The sequence below is a fragment of the Columba livia genome, chromosome 6 (assembly GCF_036013475.1).
Source record: "Columba livia isolate bColLiv1 breed racing homer chromosome 6, bColLiv1.pat.W.v2, whole genome shotgun sequence".
NCBI lineage: Eukaryota > Metazoa > Chordata > Aves > Columbiformes > Columbidae > Columba > Columba livia.
The window spans coordinates 13,029,903-13,052,843 of NC_088607.1; the positions used below are offsets into that span (position 1 = coordinate 13,029,903).

General features: G+C 42.3%; 2 protein-coding genes across 3 annotated transcripts in view; one reads left to right on the forward strand and one right to left on the reverse strand.

The window, feature by feature from the left end:
• Nucleotides 1–7,535: 7,535 nt before the first annotated feature.
• GSTO1 (glutathione S-transferase omega 1) lies at nucleotides 7,536–14,764 on the reverse strand. The gene is made up of 6 exons (XM_005508547.3): nucleotides 14,481–14,764; nucleotides 14,253–14,361; nucleotides 12,487–12,709; nucleotides 11,870–11,971; nucleotides 9,704–9,810; nucleotides 7,536–8,070 (listed from the first exon to the last, which is right to left on the reverse strand). Exons 1-6 carry the CDS (start codon nucleotides 14,512–14,514, stop codon nucleotides 7,917–7,919), a joined length of 729 nt encoding a protein of 242 aa, XP_005508604.1. The 5' UTR covers nucleotides 14,515–14,764; the 3' UTR covers nucleotides 7,536–7,916.
• Nucleotides 14,765–16,983: 2,219 nt separating this feature from the next.
• The window catches only part of CFAP43 (cilia and flagella associated protein 43), a 46,232-nt gene continuing 40,274 nt past the window's right edge, over nucleotides 16,984–22,941 (forward strand). The window contains exons 1-3 of one of the 2 annotated variants that reach the window (XM_065067097.1): nucleotides 16,984–17,171; nucleotides 20,308–20,561; nucleotides 21,360–21,456. In XM_065067097.1, coding sequence (XP_064923169.1) covers nucleotides 17,086–17,171; nucleotides 20,308–20,561; nucleotides 21,360–21,456 — 437 coding nt within the window. In that variant the 5' untranslated portion in view covers nucleotides 16,984–17,085. The remainder of the gene's footprint in view (nucleotides 17,172–20,307; nucleotides 20,562–21,359; nucleotides 21,457–22,941) is intronic. The other variant, XM_065067098.1, reaches the window with a different exon arrangement.

The following is a 22,941-nucleotide window of genomic DNA, read 5'->3' on the forward strand; positions in this document are numbered from 1 at the left end:
TATAGAGTAGGCAGATGCAGAGACAGACAAAGGCCAACCCCAGACTCTAGAGATTGTTTTTGGCCTCCTCTTTTAGTAGTAGAACAGTTTTCCTCTGAGCTTTGATCTGGATTCTTCATTCAGAGATTCAAATTATTTTGTTTTCCTTATTTCCAGGCTTTCTTAAAGCCCTGATTCCAATGTGCTAGCTTTCAGCAGAAGTCTAGCACCCTAGAGTTTTGTCAATTACAGCTCTGCTGCAGCCCAGAAATGTCCTTACCACAACTGTAGACAGTATTGGTAGAGATGAACAAAAGCTTCTGACGTTAACAATCACCCTGCAGCTCAAAACTTAAACCTGTGCTTTATGGCTGGAGATTTATCTAGCACACTTAGACATGGCCACCTGTTTATGCTTGGTTGGTGTGTAAAGTCACTGTTGTGGACAAAGTCACTCCTTGAGCAAAGGGACAGATCATCCAAGCCTGGCTAATGAGCACATGAACTTGAACTGAGAATAAACCTTTCAGTCTTGTCTGCTCAGTCTCATCAATATGCAATTGCCTTTCACTTGTAACTGTATTTATTAAAAAAAAAAAAAAAACAACAAAAACCAAAAAGCAAACATGGAGCTTCCTTTTGTTAACTATTGTACCCCACCAGCACAGTATGGGGTTTGTGGACGGAAAGGCCTGGAAAAGGGCACAGGACGTGGAAATGATGTGGACACCAGCCATTCCCTCCTGCTGCTGCTGGTTTAATTGCTCTATGTCATTTTCCAGATCTCTCCTCTTCAACATTCCATTTCTTCTAAAATCAAAACTCCCAGGAGAAACTTCACAAAAAGGCTTATTTCACCTAGCTTGAGCAAGCAGCACTCTATTCCAGCTTGAGACATCTTTATTCTCAGTTTTTATTACCACTCTAAGATAATCCCTGAGAAGAGACATGAGTTTGTAGTGGTGTACTTTGACTTTTTTTCAGCACTTTGAGAATAAACAGCTTAATACGGGGAAGTTGCACAAAGCAAATCAAGTCTGTCACATGCCAGAAAACCTCCAGTAGTTCTTGGCTTCTGATGCTGTCAGACCTCTATGGGAGGGCAAGTGCAAGAATAAAACAAGTAACACATGGCAGAGTGAGTATCTCTGCTGCCCCACTTCAGCAGATGAACAGACTTTAAAAACCTGAGTATTTTTGCTTTCCATACACATATGATGTTCAAATGTTTTAGATGGCAGAAGCTGACTCAATAATTATGGAAGAGGTCTTAGGCATTTACAATTTATCTTTTGAGGCAAGTATACAAGTAACATTTGCTGCCTCCTCCCTTATTGTCCAATAAAACTCCTCTTTTGGTCATTAAAAGCTTCCCATAAAGTCACTTTGTAACACTTAAGACAAATACTTCCTTGATTTACATCTACGTCTCTAAGCCATAACCTCAGAAGACACAGTAACTGTTATTATTCTGTGTTTGGGCCTCCATCTGGCCCTGTGAAGTTGCTGTGACATTGGGCATTGGCTGCTGCTTCATTTGAAAACTTCAAAACATCATTTTAAATACTGGAAATTTGGAAACAGATCAAATAAAAGAACATGACAATGGCAGGTATAATGTTAACTGTGAAACCTTGAATTTTAATGAAGGTTTTCAAACACAGTTCACAGTTCTTTCAGCTTTCCAAAATTCCCGAATCATTTGAGTTCACTGAAGTTTGTCATTAACAACCCCATCCAAACCCACTGACGGGTACCCACCTCTCTCAGATTAGTTCCTTTGAACTGGGGTTGTTTCAGCTGCTTGCTCTCTACACAGAGCTCTCTCAGGTAAACTGCCCTGCCAATATGGCCAAGCTGAGCCACAACAACATTTCGATGAATGCACGAGCAGAGATTCCTGTAGCATCTTTCTCCAGTGTGATGAGCTGCTGTACTTGCTACAGCCTGGTCCTCCTCTCTCTGCACAAGGTTCCAAAACAGAAACCTGAATGAGCCCATGCTGTGGATCAAATAATGTTACAGTATTCTTCAAAAGAAACTTCACTTTCTAGTTAAAGAGTGCCATCTTGGACTCCTCAGCTGCTAGAAGCAAACCCTTTGGCTGCAGAGGCTTGAGGGACTTTATAGAACAAAGCTTTTCAGTCATTGTTTGCAGAGGTGCTGCCTTTGAAAAAATAAGGCACAAGTTTTTAACTGATTATGAATCTGTCTAGCTAAAACCAGAGATAATCCAAACTTTTATAGTAGAAAAAAAAAATTAAAAATCTGTCTTGAAGGTGGGTATCTTAGCATTATTGATTTGCTCTGAGATGAAGTGCAGCAGTTGCTGAGGTGAAACATTTAAATACATCCTTCACTGTTTAGGCATCTGAGTGCTTGTAAAGTGTCTGACTGTGGCACTGTTTTAAAAATTGTGCGCAAGAATGAAGATTAAAACCCTGGTGAAGTTCTTGAGTGTCTTAGATGCTCTGCAGGAAAATAAGTCAATTTTAGATGCAAAACAATCTTCAAATCCACCAACAGACCCGCAGCCATTAACAGTCTCAACTCAGCAAAGACTTAATGATGTGTAAGGAGCCAAGATTACATTTCTGTCTGTATTGTGCTGCTTTCCAGAAGTGCCAAGACACTTGTAATGTCATTGGAAATCCAATTAGGCACCGTTCTGCAGACAATCTAACATGCAGGATGCAAACCAGTGCAATACAGGCCCAGCAGGCAGAGCTAGGATCAGCAACCACACTGTGCACAGCCTGACTCATCAGTCACTTCGCCTCCCCAGGTGCATCAAGGCAGATATTCATTATATTGCTCCTAACCTTCAGTCTTGCTCTCTAGCCCTCTGCTGGGAATCAAAGAGCACAGAGGGATTTCCCAAATCCACGGGGAGATGGTACTTGGCTTGCTAACATGTTCCAGGTCCAGCTTGCACAAGGCAGGGCAGCCCCGGACGGTTCCTATGCCTGTAAGCACACGAGATGCACGGCGGCTCTGCCCGGCCTCCGTCACACAGGCGTTCCCACGGGACAGAGGCGTCCTGCACTGTCAGCACGATATTCCCAGCAATTTAGTTCACCTTCAGGGTTATCACACCATTACAGTATTATGAAGCTTCTGCATGTAAAACTAGAGAAAAACAGAGCTTGTCCACAGGCAGATTTCTACCAATGGCCCCACACTGATCCCCTCCTGCTAGAGCCACACCTGGTGTAGCCTTGGAGGTGGAAAGTTCGATCCAGAGCAGAGATACACCAGCACAACACAACTACGCTACATAAAGTATATGGAGAGTAATTGAAAGGCACCAAGCCTGTGGGTTTGAAGCCATGGGTTATATCTGAGCTGTCTTCCCACAAGGAGAAACAGCTGATTAATCATCCTGCCTTAGCTATTACAAGTAAGAGGAGAGGGACTTTGCTTCCAGGCCTAAACAGGCACAGAAAAGAGCTGTGTGATGAATGTAGAGGGGAAAAAACAGCCACACTCTGCCTTGTGGATTGGCCCAGAGCATATTCCTGTTGAGAGCTGCCTTTTGAGGACGGTTTGAGTGACAGGAAGAAGGGCACAAAAGCATTCTTGGGGGAAATGGGAACGTATGCAGAGAGCTGCAGGAAGGACAGTACTAAGCCATAATGTCTCACTGTTGATCCTCATTGATTCTTCAGGTGGTCTGAAGTTGAAAGCTTTTTCCCCCTTTTCCTCCAGCCCTCCTATGCCTTTGCTGTGCAGTCACATAGGTGACTCATGCAAACGGTTTGCAGCTTACAGGAAACACTGTCTGCTCCCTACTCAGCTTGTAGCTGTTCAGTGCTCCTTTTTTGCCTCCTTTTCCCTGGAGAGATGGCTTTTTCAATCAGTTTTGCCAAGAATAGTGGTCCTAAGACACAAACCTGCAGCACGTGCTGTAATTCTCACAGACTGCCTCCTGTGCATCAGAAGATGGCTGTGAACAGCCCAGAACAGGCTCAGTACATTGGTTCCCTAATATGAGCTGTGTTCTTACTTCCTCGTGGACTCAGATGCAGTGTTACTGCACCCTGCTGAACAGCTGTCACACCCCACCCCAGACACAGTTGCATCTCACTGACAAGTTTTAAAATTCCTGTTTTAGCAAATTAGCAAAGTCTTTTAGGAGGGAAAAACCCAGACAACATCACACAGCATTACTAATTTACTCAGCTAAATCAAGAACTGCCACTCCTGTTGGCTTCGGACCCACAGAAGAAAAGACCGCTTCCATCTTACAGAAATTGGGAATGGTTTAGTAAAATTGCATCTGCTCTCATGACTGTAAAGAAACTACATTTTCATCGGCCATTCCCAAATGAAACCAGTGTCCAAGAAGCAGAATGGTGAAGTAATCAGGCTACTAGCAAAGAAAAGAGACAGGTTAAGAAACAGCAAATTCTCAAACCTTGATAGTACAGGGGAACATCACAGACTCCCCAACAGTGGAAAACTGGGGACAGAAGGCCTAGGAGATGTGACACTGTGCCAGCAACACACGCCTGGCACATGCGCTCACCTGCAGTCAGGCGCCTCTGACAAGCAGAACAGATAGCTGTTAAATGAACATGGCAAGAGGCTGAGATTAAGTGAAGCACAGCAAGATGCTGAAATTTCCTTTCCTCTTCCTTTTTGATCAGAAAAAGCAAGAAAACCACAGGCATTTCTCTAGAGTTCACACAAGTGTTTCAGGTATCCCTAGTATGTGGCATTTGAGACTTTTCAAACCAGTATCTCCAGCCACTACCACTTCCAGCACAAGAACCACACAATCTTCTAACACCTCCTTGGACAGACTCTTCTTAACAGTTTCCACAAGCAAGGACCTTCTGTCATAGCCACAGTCCCATTCACCAAGTTCTCACCCAACTTACCCCAAACTCAGCAAGCCTTCTCAGATTTATAGCCTGGGATTCCCATCTCTCCCTCCACCTTGGCTCCCTTCCACCTTGTTCTTAACATAGATATAAGGGGTCCTAAAATGGTTTTGAATAACAAGAGGCTGGACCATGTCTTGCATTATGGTAACAACAACCATCTTGATGACATCAGCAAAGATATAGGGACATGCTACAAATGCGGGACAGAACAAGGCCAGTGCCTTGCTAATCTGAAGTGTCCATCATGCTGTTAAACTCACTGTTTTTACTAAACAGCCTCCATGCTTTTTTGGCTGACACCAAACTTTTATTATTTTTTTAAGCCTGTGCTGAGAACATTTGTATTAGGTGGCACAACAGTGAACAAACAAACAATCACCATTGTTTTTGAAAGCAATAGCACCAACAACTTTCAAGAGCAAAACATGGAGTAGAAGGTGAGTAAATACAGTACTTGCTGTACAATCTTATCTACAGAGGACTTTGAGGAAAGCTTAGATGAACAGCTCTGCACTTCAGTCAGCTTGATGCTTTTATTATTATGTACTATCTTTTTCCTCTGTTGACTAAAACTGAAAATACGTGTTTTCTTTTCTTGGCCTCTTCAAACTAATACTATGTATACTTTACACCCATCCACCCTGAAAGAAGAGAGCCAGTCATTCTACATAACTTTTCCTTTCCTTTGAAGACTAGGCCAGAGTCTTGCATATTCACTACCACATCAAGAACGCTCTGCCTGAGGCCTGCATTTCTTGGTGTGCCATAATGAGTTCAGGACCCCAGCTGTCTGCCTGGGGATTTAAAACACTGATATTTAATACTAAATTATGAGGTAGAATATTTCATTTTACTTTTTTTTTTTTTTTTGCTGAAGCAGCATATTTATGATGGTATACTCTACAGCCACTAAATAAAGACAGGGAAAACAAAACTTTCTGTTTGGACAGTCGTGGAGTTACCATGGCCTGTCCCTAGTCAGTTCAGTTTTTGGATGCCGGTCTCTGCTCTGAAGGCATTACTGGATCTCCCCAATGTCACATTTCCCACTAGTGTCCAGTAATACACTGGAACAAACTGCAACATATTTCTAGCATGTTTATGGAAGCCAACTCAGAGCCTGCTATATTAACAGCTCTAACAAGCACTACACAAAGCAAAGCAGCTAATAAAACCAAAATATTCTTCAGTTAGTACTTGGAAGTTTACCACTGAAATCCCACCAACACCATTTCAGGCATAGTGGCTTCATCAAGTTCAAATCCCACTTTTGTCTTATAAAATAGCCTAGATCCATCTTCTGACAGCACACCTCACAGCTTTATGCTTCCTCTGGGTTCTCTAATGACAATCTACAAAATGTACAGCATCAGATCTGGACTGGGAAAATTTTTAAAGAACATCAGCATTCTGGAGCAGCAGAGTAATTAGTATTTGTCTAAGTAGTACCAGATGTGTTTAAAAGCCACAGAGATAAACAGGAGGGAAAAACCTGCATAGTTTGAATTAAAGCTAGTAAGAGCATAAACAATCCCCTCCAACAGCCATAAGCTGAGAGAGTTCTTGCTGATTATTTTTCCTCATCAAATCTTTCATATGTGCTTTTCTACTTAAAGTTACACAAGCACGCACCTCTTCAGAGTTTGCATGTTGGGGCAGAACATGTTAAAGGTAAAAAACAGATTAGTCCAGTTTTTCTCCAGAAAAGCTCCAAGACATTCAGTGCCTCAACTACCAGGAAAATCATGAACTTTCTGCTATGCTACCTTACCTCATTGCAACAGGAGACAGACAGAGTCTTGTGTATCTCATGGCAACTGCCTCAGCACCACAGGAACCACAGCCCTGTCTTTGAACAAACTGCTTTGCCTGATTTCTTTCTGCATGCTTATTTCCTGGAACAATGGCCAGTTTGGGTGGTTAGTGGTCTGTTAGAGAAAGACCCACACAGCTGAGCAACTTCAGAATGGGTCATAGTTCTTTTGGTCCCCTACTGTGGGGATTTAAATAAAAACAACAAAACAAAGTCTTTCCTGTGACTACTTTTGATTAACATAATATTGTCCCCACTCTACTATATTAGCATACACAACAGTTTCAAAAGATGTACAACTGCAAATCTCTGTTCCAGCAAGCAAACGGCAGGATCAGAACATATTCATTGCTTCACCAGCAGGAAGACACCACCAATAAGTGATGCTCTGACTGAACTGCTTCTACTTCAGTTCTCCAGTTTTGCCTACATCTTGACATGTATGACAACACTGAGTTTTGGAGGTCAGAAAATAAATGTCCTTCTGCTCAGAATATGGTGTCTGTTAGCTTTAGTCTCTACTCCAGCCTTTAGGATAATTTTGGTTAGGATCTAGACTCAATGCAACCCTACTTCAGAAGGACAGAGAAGTGACACATTCTCCCAGCAAATCTAGCCCACAGTGGAAGCCATTACTATGTGGCCCCTGCAAACGTGACTTCAGCAGGGATAAGTGGGTTCAGTTGTTCAGCAGCAGTGGTGTCTAAAGAGGAGGACAGTTTGTACTAGATAACTGCACCCTAACTTCAGAGACCGCACTATCTGTTTTAGGCTTTACTGTGCCTCGGTCCCCTCTGCACAACCAGTCCAGTGACTAATAGCTGCCTGGAAAGAAGAAGGAAAAACCAAACACATTTAAAGACAACTTTGTTTGCTTTTTATTTATTTTCAAGACACCAGTATTACAAGTTTTAAACCAAATAACAGGGTCAGTTCAGGGACTGCCCACCAGCAATATCTGCAAAAAGGCCACAGATAAGAGAACATCACCTCTGAGGAAAGGCAACATTTTCCTTCACACGATATCCATGACCAGCAACAACTTTCCATCTCCTGCCTGAAGTCAGCACACCCTCCTCCTGACAGTGGTGTTTAAAGAAGGTTCCTCAACCTTTTCAGCACAGATTTATTCCTCACTATGAAATGCAACCACAGAAGAGTCCACACAGAAGATCCCCACAGCTCACACTGAAAAGCAGCACTGACACTTCAGCAAGCATGTGCCTACTGGCACCTCAGAGCCCATAATCACATGCCTCAGGGCTGTTCTTCAAATAGAGCTGGAGGTAATCTTTGTATATCTGGGGGTCAGTCATTGTAGCCTTGACAGCAGGGTCCTCCTTCATGGCCTCCATCCAGTGTTGGAGCTTTGGGGTGTGACTCAAAGAGCTACAGGAAAAAGAAGGAGACTGAGTAACACAAATGGGAAAAAGGAAGGGCATCAAAGAAGCAAAATAGCGTGAGAGGTTCTATTTTACTGCTTGTTTTGCTTTCTGCCAGTATAATGTTCCGCTTAGAGCAGATAACAGAAATATACATCAGATCATAGAGGACAGATGAGCATTTAAAAAGCAAAAGATTTCTTGCAGAGCTTGTGCACTCTGCAAACCTGAGCAAAAACATAAATGAGCACTTACTGTGTAAGATACCAGCATGTTTTTGACTACATGATCTCTGCTGCAAAAGACACAGCTCCTATTTACTATTTAAGCCACACTGAGGGTAGAGGCTTGTGCAACACTGCCTCCCTCTGGAATGCTTTGTTAATAGCGATTCTTGAAGCAAATGCTGCATGCAGGGGCTGAGTCTTCCTCCACAACTCAAAGCTCTCTTTTCTCTCACACACCAAGACAAGCTGTGCAGTTTGTACTACTCTGCAACCCAGCAACTTAAAACACAGACCCAGTCTACTGAGGAAACTGAGGATTCAACTACCAGACTAAATCCATAAGCCCACTCAGATACATTTGAAATAACACAATTGTGTAGCAAATTGAAAGCTCAACAGTGTAAATTGTTATTTTCATTCTCTTCTGGTAGATTGACCCAAGTACTTTACATTACTATTTCCAACTCCCACGTTTAGTTAATACAATAAGTTCTCCAGGTAGCACCTTTTCTTAACATACAACAGCTTAGATCCTCAATCATTCAAATACCTTCATGACTCTACACCTATGCTCCTATATTGCTTAAAATATTTCCCCTTCCAGTCAAGGACCATACAGGAGACAAAGGAGGTCAGCAACTCACCAATATAGCCCCCATTTTACAGTGCCAGGAGTTTCAATGCTAAGAATTCCCTGCATCTTTCTTATTCTTCAAGAATACTTCAGGCACCAGGGTGAGACTAACTGTTCCATACTCATCTTCCACTTTTACCACCCACTTCCTCATACGAGTCTTTAGTCCCATTTTAAGCCAGCTACAAAGCAGTTTTTCTTTGATACCATTTCCCTATATACTAATGCAATATCATGGTAGAGCTATGTCAGGACAAAACAGACCAAGACACTTATTTATATATCAAAAAAAACACTATTACAACAGGGACACATACATTAGCTACAGCAAGGTAGGATACAGTTTACCCATCTCAAAACAAAACAAAAAAAGTCACCCTAAATATAGGATTTCCAAAGAGGACTAGAAGACTGCATTTCAAGTTTGAGGCTTTCTATCAAGAACTTTGAACCCAGGCTTCCATACCTACACCCACTTCAAATAAAGATCAGTGTCATCTATGATGTTAAGGATGGAGAGAAAGTCTTGTATTTTGACCATTTCTTCCAAATCTGTCAAAATAATTTGGTAACAAAACAGACCTGGTGAAAGAAAGCCTGTTTACAGAAGATCCCTGAACAACTCATCTGTCTTTTGAGAATATGCTCCCTGCAAACTGTAACACAATACAAACTTTCTTCAGCAGCCCCCAAGAGTGCCCCATGGCTGCAGAGTGTATGCAAAGAATATTTACACTGAGGCACTTCAGTTTGCACTAGAAGCTAGATAATGTACTCACTCCTTCAGCTGCAATGCTTCCAGACGTTCAAACCACGGCCACATCATGTAGTCAAGCATGGAGATTGAGTCCCCACCATAAAACACAGTGTTGCGTTTGGACAGAATCTGTGAGGGGAAAGAGATGAAAATTGCCCTCAGAAAGGAAACTATCACAGCAGGACCCTACAGTAACAAAGCATTCCCACCTCGTAGTGGGATGTAGGTATACTGAAGGGATCGGACAGCAAATAATGCAGATATAGCACACTTCTCCTGTGCATGCAATATCTGGTGAATTAGAGCTAGTCAGCAGAGGTGCTATAGTATCAAGCTTAACTATTTCATACACTGTCAATCTAACTGTTCTCCACTAGTTCAAAAACTGTCACAAAACATTACTCGCTAGGAAGCTGCAGCTTGTGCACAAAAAGGAATTTAGCTCTCAGAATCTGTCATATTGTGATCTCTGATTTGTAAAAAAGCATAAATTGCACTGACTAATCAAACATAACTATGCACATGCGTTTCTTGAGCAATAAATTATTTAAATTTAACATCCAGGTATACTAGAACATTTCAACAGGGATTCCTTTCCCATGGCACTTGCAGCTAAGTAGTGTCATGAAAGCATTTCCAATATTACATTTAGAACTGGATTTGATTCCAGGTGCAAAGGGAACAGGAAACAAGTATAATATCCACATGCACCAGAAGAAGATCCCCATAGCTCAGAACAGAAAACAGGGCAACACAGCAAGGTCTCCTCCAGAGATTGGCCTCTTCTTTCATAAGACTAGTCCCACTGTTTTTAGACACTTTGGCATTTTCAATATGGAATTCTGGAGACCTTACAAATCTTTGTCTTCAAATACAGACACACACCAAATTTGGACAACATTCCTATGGCATTTACTCCCTGGCCCCTAACCCCCATGACCTAATGGAAATTTAAAGCAGCCCTTCAGGAAGCATCAAGCTGTTTGAATTACCAGGTGTATGGCAGAACATAACCCACTAGATGCACAGACACAGGAACAGGAACAGAAATGGGAACAGAGTTCACTGTGTCGGGCAGCAGCAAACTAAATACAGCAGTGTTTCAAAACACTTCCCTTCTTGGATATCTCTTGCAATAGGCTGGGTGAGGTTTGTATGACTCTGTTCCTTTCTCCCATCCTCAGCTGACTTTCAGCTGCTGCTGCAAAATCCTTCAGGGTATAGTAAAATAGACACACTGAAGAAGCAGCAAGTATTTCATAGCATTAGGAAAGGAGGAGGACGGTTAATTCTTCCTTAATGTTTAATAAGTTTGCATTTCAGGAAAGTGAAACACACATGGCTTCCCTCAAGAACTCATTTGTTGTCTGCACTACTCCAGCATCAGCCTGATCAGACAGACAAGAACTACTCAGAAAACAATTTTACTTTGGCAGCTCAAGGGAGTGGGGAAGCAGAATGCACAGGACTGTTAGGAGAATTAGGAAGGTACTAGTAAGATATTGGTAGCTTTGCACCAGGAGAGAAACACCTTGATCAAGCCAGACAAACATTAGTTGTGGCTGCCAAAAACACAGAAGGAATGGGTTCATGACAAAGGCAAGTGTGACTGCTATTTAGACTAGCCAAGAACCACTGCTGACACTAAATCAGGATTGTGAAGTTGCTTATCCAGCATGAAAGCCACCTGATGCTTCCTGGAGCTCTGCTGAAGCTGCATTACACCACTGTAGCAGAACATGGCCCAGAGCTGGACTTCTGCAAGAGACAGGCCACCTTCTGCTTCCCCAAAGACAAGCTCTTGAACAAAGAGATTTAATTTCATCACCAGTGTATCTGCACTAATGCTTTTCAGCCACTCAGGCACTTTGCTCTTAGAACATGCTGCAAAGTCTATGTACATTTATAGCGTTCAAAGGTATCCAAGACAACAGCAGTCAGCTAGAATTCAAAAAACTCCTGAAGTCTACACAGCCTTCATCATACAGATTAAGTTTAGTTTAGCTACTTAGAGTTTACTCTAATGGTGCTTTTGTGCATCCTAGGCTTGAGGGAGTAAATTGAAAGATTGTTCATTGCTTTAACTACCAACTGAATAAGAGATCTAGCTACAAAGGCCAAAGCATGAAAGAAAAGAAAAGATCACACAATGACTGGCAATCTGCTCATTATCATGAAATGCTCTTACCTCTTCAAATTTGTCAAGCTTTTCAGCAATCTCTGCTTTGAGTGCGGTGGTGTCCTGCCCTTCTTTGACTGCCATAACATGCTTGAAAACTATGGATGTTAACTACACAAAGGAAAGGATAAAATTTTAAATGTTCTTATTATAATAATACAAGTCACTCAGAGCTTGAGATGTTAATATAAGATTTAACTTTAAAGAGTTAAATAAAGTCCATTAATAAAAATCTTTTATCCTTCAGAAAGGTAAGCAAAGGCTTACAGGAAGAATGAATGCAAATACTAATTAATTTTAGTCTTGAAAAGAAGGGTATGTTTCCCATCTGCACATACTACTAAAAAAATAGCAAATAGTAGCAAAATCTTTTTTCAGACATATACAGTCACTACCTTGACCATCTTCCTGCATCCATCCCCACACATAAATGCTGGGAGCAATCCAGATGCACAGTGGTTTGTAGCTGCTCACAGAAAGGGACCCCAAATAACCCCTTTGGTTATTCAAATGCTTCTACCAGACACAATACCTCTCTCTTAAGGGACAAAAGCAGCATTGGCAAGAGAGCTGCAGTTTTTGGCGCTATAATAAGAAAGACAATCCCACCCTGATCACACAAGTACCTTTGAGAAGTGTTCCAAGAGCATCTTCTGAAGGGCTCGCTCATATGGGTCTGAAGGCATCAACTTCTTCCCTGGAAATGCTTCATCCAAATATTCGCAAGTGATTGGGGACTCGTAGATCAGCTGGCCCTTGCTGGTCTCCAGAACAGGAACCAGCCCAAAGGGGTTCTTCTCAAAGAACCAGTCAGGTTTGTTCTTCAGATTGATGTTAATTACTTCATGGCTAAAAGCATGAGAGAAACAAGACCCAAACAGCCTCAGTTCACGTTCCATTCCATGATGAAATACAGTCATTACACCTCCATTACAGTACTCAAGAGGCTGTATCCTCATTCCCCTGCTCTGCTTAGTCTGCCGTGCAGTCCTTTGCAGAACTAACCATTTGACACCTAGAAATACTGACAGGGAGCACTTCCCTCTGCTGGAGAAAATTGGCACAGACTTACAACGAGTTGTTTGTTAAACTAGTTATACATGAGCAGTCTGCAAACACACAGAGGCAGCCCTTAGAGTCAGGCTAAAAATAAAGGTCAAGCTAGAATGCAGCACACTTATCATGTGCACATTCAGGGACATTCTAAGAAAGAAGCACTTGGTTGCAAATAAGCTACACTCCAATTAAGAAATGCAGTTGAGCTTCAGCCTGAGTTTACACCAAAGAACAAATCAGGAGAGCATCCCACCTACTTATTTTCCTTGCCTATGGCCTCACATAGAACAAGTGTGCAAGGTAAAGACAAAAATAGATACTGATAAAAAAAGCACACAAGAAATACATCTATATTAACAAAGCATGTCATATACTGTGCTCAAAAAAATTAAAAAAAAAAATAAAATCAGTCCAATGACACTAAATAAAAACAAAATTAAACTGACCTGGAAGTTTTAACACACCTACTCCTCGGAAAAAGATACCCAAGAGAATTAAAAAAAAAACAACAACAAACAAAACAAAACACAAAACCCTCACATACACCCAACTGCCATGTTGTGATGGGGATAACTGAGTGGTAAGCATTCACTATACTAACATGGACTCCCAGTGGTGCATAACAAACCATTGTCAGGCCTGGGACTTGGTGGGAATCAGCAGGCAGAAAACCTTAGAAGCTGTAAACTGAGGGAAGCATTAGTCCCCATGTGAAAACACTGAAACAAAATGGCTATCTTGAAATAGAAACAAAGACAAGTACTGAATTCCATTAACTTACTACAGCACAGCAATAAGATGTTATAGGAACATAGTACATTGCCTTTTTTGCAAAGGCTGCTCGCTATTGCATTTTGCTAAGAGGTAACATAAACAGTATTCTTATCTCCCAGAGTTGTCACTGCAGCTTAGAGCAAAACCAAACAACAACAGACAATAAGGCTCTACTCACATTTACCCAGGACAAGCTCAAATATTATTGCAAACATTCAGGATGACAGGTAAGTGGGGGAGGAAAAAAAAAAAAAAAAAAAAAAAAAAACAGAAAAACAAACAAACAGAAGCAATAAAAATAATCTTGGAGTTTTTCACTACAGGTTTACTTTGGGCCTTTACATAATGTATTTCATATACAGCCTGCTCATTTCCCACATCAGCAAAACACTGCTCCCAAAAAAGTCTTAAGAAGTTCAAGCTTTATAACAAAATCATTCACAGAAACCCTTTTTCATTCGTTTCTTTCTTGGATGTTTAATTGAGAGCCATTTAGGATGCCCGTGTAAGCAGGGAAGCTTGAACCGTCCCGCGGCACACCGACCCGCCGGGGAGGCCTCACCTGATGCCCTTGGCGCGGAGGACAAGACGCGCCCGCTGGGCGAAAGGGCAGAACCGCATGCTGTACAGCCGGATCAGGCCCTCGGGCACGGGCCCCGGGGCCGCGCTGCCTGCGGAGAGAGGAAAGAAGAACTCCGACAGTTACAGCCGGTACTCGCCCCGCGCGCAGCCCCGACTGAGGCGATGCAGCAGCCCGACCGCTCCCCTGCCCGCCGGGGCCCGCGCTTACCCTTGGCCAAGCTGCGAGAGTGGTCGCCCGACATCTCGATGCGCTCCAATACGCCGAGCTCCGCCGTGCCGCGTTATGTTGCTCCGTGCCGTGCCGGGCCCCGCCGCCTGCACCGCCCACCCGCTGCCGGCCCCGCCCCTGGGGCGACACCGGGCACGGCGGGAACCAGTGCCCTCACCGGGGAGCGCGCAGCAGGGGGGGTTGCCTCGGATGGCTGGTCCTCACCTCACGGCGAGGGGAAAGCCTGGGTTTCGGTGGGAGCAGCGTCGCGCACCCCGGGAACGCTGACCCAGTCGCTGAGCCAGGCACTATTAAACTGCTCTCTATAACCGCAGCATAACCCACCCCAGCTGGCACTCCCGTTTAAATGGGAAACCTGTGGCAGAACTCCACCCATATGACTGGTTTTTGAAGTGATGCCTCCTGCATCAGGCGTCCCTCCACATCCCTCATGGCCTCCTGGGCAGCCTTGTCCCACTATGGCAGCACTGCATCACCTGTTGCCCTTTGAAATCCAATAAAATCCCACCTTGATGACAAGGAGGTTTTCTCCTGCAGCTGTTCTGCTTCATGATGAAAACCCAATGCAAATGTTAGATTTAATTTAGTTTCTACCTTGCACTCATAGAAGGATTAGTGCTTGGTTCTGCAAGCATGACCTGTGGGATCATCAGGATGTGCACAGAGCAAAAGAGAACTGAAGTGCAGACTGAAGTCCTCTCCATCCCTTTTGCACTCTTTTCAGTGGAGGTGAGGACACCAGGAGCCTCCTTTGTACCAGTTTTTCCTGGGGTATAATAGTGGTAAATGGAGGAGATTTCTTCTTAACGCATTTCACAGTGTCTAAATTGACCTATGATCCCAGAAGGAAAATGCTTCCCTTCCCAAGTCTTCCCACGCTTCCACCAACCCACCCACCCAAGTTGTACATTATTAGGAAATGGCACATTTATAGGCACCAGAGAGCTAGGGCAGCCATAGCCAAAGAGAGGGACAGTCCTGGCCCTCCTGGCAATGGACATGTCTCTGTCAAGCCCCGAAGGCTAACAGAGGGACGGGAGCTCGTCCACTCTTCTCAGTGTATCCATGCTTGCACAGTGAGGAAATTTTGCCTATTGGTGACTTCTGGTTTGGGCATCAGGTCACAAAGATCAAGGCAAACAGGGAGATGGCCACTAGTAAAGTGCCCATGAACCTGACACCATAATCCATTTGAATGCAAGAACAACGTGATTTTTTGTTAAGTCACTGCTGTTTGATTTCATAATTACCAAGCAGTTCAGCAATGAAAGGGAGTGGTAACTCATTGCACAAGCCTGACATGCCCTAGGCAAAGTGAAGCTGTGAATAAGATGCTCTTTGTCAACAAAATAATTTCTCCTACAGTTAAAAGAACTGTGTTAGAGGACATGTTTCTCATTCCTCTGAAAGCCTGCACGTAGGAAAGATTCAGCAACATTTTAGGTCATCAGAAAAATTCATTTGAAGTTTCTTTTAGCAATTAAGAAAGACACAGGCAGTCTACTAACTCACAGCCCAGAGGCAGGCACATAGGAGCCTAAAGCAGCCTCACGAAATATGAGAGCTACAACAGCCCCTCAAAGCCACCATGGAAAAAATAAACCCATTTCCTCATGCTATCTTGGTTTTGAGTGACAGGCAGAGCACCTGTGGAAATAAGATGTAGGGCACGGGCTAGTGCTGCACCCTCCGGGCAGGCGTGCCACTCTCCACTCTTGCTGCAGGGTGCTGTGGGTGTGCAGCAATATCACAAAGCCACACATGGCCACTGTACAGATAAGTAATAATTAGCTGACTACAGTGAGATACTGTAAATAACGTTTATCCCTTTAGGAAAGGGAAAAATAGATATTATTGTTAATTTTGCTTTTAAAGTGATGGAAGTTTCTTACTGTGTTGTCATGCTAAAAGCCCTAAAGATATAAAGAAAAAACATAGCTGTACTTTTTCTTCTTTCCAGTAGTCAGCTTCTCCTCAACTCTCTTTGGATCTTCAAGAACAGTCTTACATGTCCCAAGAACAGCTGTGATACCTCACAAGAGGAAAAGCAAGAGAAGCAATGGGAGAAGAGGTACAGTTGTCCCACTAAGTGAGAGGCTGGTGGGATGAGAAGAGCAAAGGGCAGAGCTGCAGCAAGGGCCCGCAAGAAGGGGTGGGTATGGGAAAGAACTCACAGTCATTGCACCAAGGCAGACTCATGCCTATGACAGGTAAAGCCACCTGCTTTCAAAACACAGCAGCAAAGAACACCCAGGTTAAAGGCCACAGACGATGGTGACTCACAGGCAGAATTACCCCATTAGGCACAGGTCGGTGCCTGGGTGAGAACAGTGAGATCTGCTGCAGATCGCTGGTCTTATCACTTTGCCACCTCTAGCCCAGCAGAAGAGGCTCTCGCGCTCCTTTCACTAGGGCTGCTGGCCCTTTAAATACCCGCCCGTGCTCATTGGTTGGTTGGCCCAGGGGTGCAGGCCAATCAACTGTCTGTTTTAAGGCTGGCGGGAGGCGGTGCCTTAGCTAATGGCAGGAGCCGTTCTTGTTCCTAAGAGACTGGTGTAAACGGGCGGGTGGCGTTGAGCAGCGGATGGAGCCGGCTGGTCGGGAGCCTCGTACCGAGCCCCTGGGGGGTCGCTGCTGCTCCTCGGCCGAGGAGGCTGCGCTGGAAGTGAGGTGGGGGCGGCCGGAACAGCCCGCGCCCTTCGGACCTCCGTAAATGCTGGAGCCCCTCGGCCCTGGCGGGGTGTCCTGTCCTGTGCCGCCGGGGCCCCGCTCCGCTCAGCCCGAGTCAGCTCTGTACAGAGAACAGGGCCCGTGTAACAGGGAGAGCAAGAGAGGCTGCTGTGCTGTGAATCAGTGTTAGGATGGCAGGTAGTTGGCGGGGGAGAAAGAAGCACTTGCAGTGCAGCATACAACAGGGACTGAGCCTTTGGTGGATACGGGTGAAACTTGGGTTCTCCGCCCTTAGTACAGAGAGGCTCTGAAATGAGGAGTGAGCAACCCTGACTAGTTTTAAGCTGGGGCTTGATAAGTTGGTGAGAAGTTTGGCTTGAGTTGTTGCCCCTTTCTGTGTAGTGGTTCTGGCCCTGTGCAATCCTGATGAACTCCTGGAACATGCTGGGTTCTCTTTCTCAGTGCCTGGCCTTGCGAACCCATGCAGTTCAGGTCTGCCCATGACCACATCTCTCTTCTGCTTTACTCAGGCTACTTCAACCTCTAGAATTTCCTTGGTTGTTCTGTACCTCCTAAACCTCACTGTCACTATCTTCTGCCATGGCTCTTAGTTTTCCTGGTATCGTAAGTCCTCACTTCTGCCTTTTCTCTTAACCTGCACATCAGAGACTGTCAGATTTCCATTTTCCACAAATATAACCCACACTATGTATAGAACAACACTTTCAGAGCTCTTGGCAATCCAACAGTTTGCTTTTTAGTGCTGAACAAACAGGAGCCGTAGATGAGTTAAGCCCTTTCTACCCCACCTTGGCTGAGACTTTCACAGCAATCAAGGATGTTTGGTCACTTTTTCTGTTGTGGGACAGATGTTTAAACTTCATTGTCTGTTTTAAGTATTTCAGCTGTTTCATCAACATTTATGACCAATATGGGAGATATAGATCCTTAACTATAGGTACAGCACTTTTCAGTGGAAAGCAAATTAATTGTTCTAGTAATGGAAGAAACAGGCTACAGCCTTAACTGTTCTGATACTTGCAGAATAGAAAAATACCATCTGAAGTGTGTCATTGCTATTCAGGGCAGGTGCCTTCTGCAAAATGGTGTTACTTGGAAGAGCTGTGACCCAGCTTTTCTGCTTTGCGAAAACACCATTACGAAATTAAAATATTATGCAAAATTTAAAAATAATTTAAGCCCTTTGGAATGTGAAGCAAAGCCAATTTCCATAAAACAGAATGCTTAAAGTTTGCATTTCTTATAAATTAATGTTATCAGCAGTAGTATGTATACCAGTTTTAGAAGAAAGTGACAAATTATTTTGCAGTGGTCAATTGCAATTCTGTGTTTTGCTTCTGCAGAAAACATGAAACTTTGACAAAACTCATGTTTTTGTAAAACATGTTTTTCAGTGGCAAAATGCTCTGTAAGGTAGTTTCCAAGCAACTCTAATTATTTTGCCCCATCTACATTGCATTAGCTGGCAAAGTTTATGACAATTGCTTGTGACACAATGCTTATACAAAACTGGAGACAGACACAGCATGGTAAACACGTGGGTGAGCTGTGGCTAATTACCTGACCTGTGTACTGCACCAGTTATAGCTGATATCAGATAACAACCTAAATCCTTATCCCCTTTAGCTTTTACTAGTTATAAGGATGATAAATTACACTGTCATCCCATTAATTTGTCGCTGCATAAATGTTTTCTAGATTTCTTTTTACTCCCACAAACAGAAGTTAAAATGGTTCATTTCCACTGATTCAGATCTAGTGTTAGAGAAAAGCCTAGAGCTGGTCCTCTGAGCGTGTTCATAAAGGTCTGCTTATGTGCTGTGGCACTTCATACATCTTGTCTTTGTGTAAAAGGTCTGGAAAAAACATTTGTCAGCTGAAATGTGTCCTCTTTGTTGCTATGGCATTCAGTTCATCTGGATGAGCACGTAGTCAGTGTGCTCCCACTCCCCTCCTCCTCTGGTGTGTAGCAGAAGAGGCCAAAAGCAGAAAATACTCCAAAAAGATAATGAGAAGTTATTGCTAGATATAAATATCTTAAGACTAGTCATTTGAAAATGTTCCTAACTCTGAAGTGCTGAGGGTGTAGTACAATCTTCTAGCAGGAGTACAGAGGATCGGCAGCTGATCTGATCTTATGACTGACATGTGTTCATGAAAGGAGTGTGAAAATGCTGCTTGCAACCGCAGGGGCAAATATCTCTTCCAGTCAAATGTGCTTATTTGGAAAAGGACATGGAAAGTTTCTGGATAGAAATTGGAAGAGAAGGTGCCAACAGCTGTGCTGTACACAGAGGGAGTGTGTTACTTAACTGAAACTTTTCTGTCATGGATCTAGCCAGCTAAGCTGTGGCTTGGTCAGCCATCTTCACTTAATGGTAAACGCAAATCCCTTTTGTAAGAGGACCTTGCTGTTCATCCACACACTTTCTGAAAGGCAAAAATATCTGCAGGCAGTTATGAATTTGTTGGTAGATTGTAAGTTTGTAAGCTGACTCCTCTTCAGTAATTTATTTCAGTTCTTGTGTAACACATCTTGTTTACATTGTGTAGCAAAAGTTTCACCATGTTAAGTTTTACCATGTTAAAGTACTAGTATCTTTAAAGCAGAACAGACCTTCTGGTTAGGTTCATATAGACATGAGTCATGCCTTTGTAGTTTTTATTTTATGGCAATGAGATGAACTATGAAAATATGAAAAGGTTAAGTAAACATAATTGGGTGCAAAGTATGGGTTGTTCCTGTGTACCTCTTTCATAATGAAGGTATACTCTGTTACTATGATGTCTGAAAACAAGAACAGAGCCTGTGAACTGGTTAACTTCATTTTTAGTGAAAACTGAAGGAAATATAAGCATCTCTTCACATTCTTATGACAGTCCTTTTTGCTCCATCAGGGTAAGATTGACTATGTTTTTGGAAACACTGAACTAATGATACGTAATATTAAATCTTGAATTTATTGTGGTTTTGCAACATTGGTATGAGGATGAGACTAACCTATCCCAAGCATCAGTTTGGTGTAACTTAAGCTACAACATACCCTTTATCACAGTATTTTTAGATATGTGTGTCTTTGGTTAGTGTTATAACACTCAGTTGCTCTTTCTTAAGTTGGGTTCAGGGATTCCCAAAGAAGAACTTTGGCTTTATCAACAATCAAACTGTCTGCTACCCTTGTGGCAATTACATCCTCTTCCGGGACATTGAAACAAAGGAGACGACGGTGCTGCAGTGTCAGACTGGCCAGGTGGGAGCCTTTGCAGCGAATGCCAACAGACAAGTGGTGGCCTTTTCAGACCGGAAGCTGAATCCCATCATATATATCTACACTTTTCCAGAACTGAGTAAACTGGCAGAATTAAAAGGTAGTAATGTGGTAACCATCCCTGTCACCATTTCATTGAAACAATACTTAAATCCTCTAGCTTCTGAAAGATTTTTTTTAGTAAGACTTGAAAAACAGTGTGACAGGAAACTTGTATCATGACAAGATGTGTGGAAAGCAGTGGGAGAAATTTTCCACTGCACTACTTTGAGTTAGGCTTAAGCTAAGGAATATGACAATATAGAATGGAGCTGTTTTAAAGAGAAAACTAATGGAATGAAATGGAATTCATTTTAGGAAAATACAGTCAGAATAACAAAAAACCCCTCATGCTGCAGTAGGCTCCCAAGCAGACTGCTGAAAGCCACATTGAGAAATCTAAGATGTGAGAGAAATGGGGGCTCTTGCAGTTAAAATTTGGAGCCTGGGATCCAATGTATATTTTTGCCTGCCTCATAACATTTCTCTCCTTAGTTAAATTACTCAACCTATCCATGTTTCTGTTTCCTTTCTGTTTAAATAAGGATCATACTACTTGCTTATTTCATGTGTATGAATGAAAGTATGACTGCAAAGGATGTTAGGGTATTTGAGGAAAAATACTTTACAGATTTAAGGTATTATTGAAAATTTTAAAAAATTCCAAGCAGTGATACATAGTGAACTTTTTAATGATCAAATCAAAACAATAATCTGGAGGAAGGAATCAGGAGCCTGAAGAATGTCTTTGAAAAGTTGGAAGTCGATATAGAGAAAACGAGAAGACTATTTTATCTGTGATAGTATACAGTAAAGTCCAGGGCAATTAAAGACCATTCTTTTTATTTTTACATTTCAGGTAATACTCAATTGGACTACACCTTACTTGCGTTTAGTTTCACAGGCCCATATCTAGCCAGTTACTCTTCAATTCCAGAATTTGTTCTTTCAGTATGGTAAGAGTGAAAAAAAGTTCTCTAATATCATTTACATTTAATTTGTAGTTTTGCCTGTGTGCTGTCTTAGCATAAATTAACAAATGTAGAATTCACTCTGGTTCCCTTAATTTCCTTTCTTCTTCTGCAAACCTTCATTGTCTGCAAACTTTCTGTACCAAATTTGCTGTTTATTTTCTAGCATTGGTAACCATGAGTCAAAATTATGATTACTTTGCTACAACTGTCGTCTTTTTGTTTCGAAATTTTGTGGTTTTGGAGTACTTCTAAAGTCTTCAGTGTCAGTCAATTATCTGTTCACCCTTGAAATTTGAGTACCATGCTGTTTATGAAATAAAGTTGCCTGCTGAAAAGAGGAAAAGAGTTCTAAAGTCTATTTCTACTTTTTTGTCTCCCTGTTGTTCAGTGGTTCTCTTAATTACTTGTGCTTGATCTTAGTTCTGTCTGACAGTTTTGCTCAGCAATTACACTACCATGGCTCACTGGGTTAGATCATAATTATACTGCTCATTGTCATGAAAAGAAATATTATATAATACAATGCAGATACAGAAAGGGAGAATATTTATTTTTAAAACATTGTTCTGTAAAAATATTATCTTGCTCTTATCTCCATTGTCAGCAAGTCCCTGTTTACACTGGAGTCTGAGCACTTCTTCAAAACAGATAGGGAGGGTGGAGTAGGAGGCAGGCAAGCAAGGACATGCAAGGAATATTCTGTATACTCCTGATTTAAATGTGACCTTTCTTGTACAATAATTAGGGAAGAGTCAGAAACTCGTGTAACTTCAGAATTTTAGTAATGACAGTAAACACCATTGCAGATGCATCTTCTTTATCCCTTATGAAGAAGAATGTTTGTTGTGAGCTCTGATTGTAGCCAGTAGTTCAGGAAGGATGTCTCTCTGTATGTCACAGTAGAAGCCAACAAGAGAGCCCTGCTGGCCTGAAGAGCTTATATGTTGTCACATAGAGCAGAAACAACACACATGGTCTAATGTGTTCATTGTGTGCACTTAAACAAAAATGCACCATATTGAAAGACTTCTCTAGATTGTTCTTAAAAATGGAAATGTGTAGAAATGTTTAAATGCTTCACAGTAGTGGCAATTTCCAAGGCCAAACAATTTAAACCTATTTGAATCAGCATGAATGTTACGATCAGCAGCTAATTGTGACAAAAGAACCATTCTAGATTCCAGTCAGAAAGAATTCAGTAACAAAACAGAATTACCTTACAGTATTAAACTTAGAATTTATAATAAATTGAACAGAGGATTGTGGATTTAGTGTGAGATTAGGACTTTCATTTTTGCACTTGGATTATATTGTGCATTCATTGTAGAAATGTGTGTGTACAGATAAAAGAAATCTCAATGTTTAGGCTTCTTAATGTGTGATTGCAATCACAGTTCCTGTATTTTAAGCAGATACTTTGGAATCCAAAGTATAAGAGATGATGTGAAAGTTATGTGAGTCTCAAAA

Bases quoted from the DNA above. Each gene is read 5' to 3' on its own strand.
- GSTO1 (XM_005508547.3), bottom strand. From the start codon at position 14,514: ATGTCGGGCGACCACTCTCGCAGCTTGGCCAAGG. The intron at 9,811-11,869 runs GTAAGAGCATTT...TTCCCCTCACAG, and splicing joins AGCTTGACAAATTTGAAGAG to ATTCTGTCCAAACGCAACAC. The intron at 8,071-9,703 runs GTGAGTACATTA...TTTTTCCTGTAG, and splicing joins GAAGCATTGCAGCTGAAGGA to CTCTTTGAGTCACACCCCAA.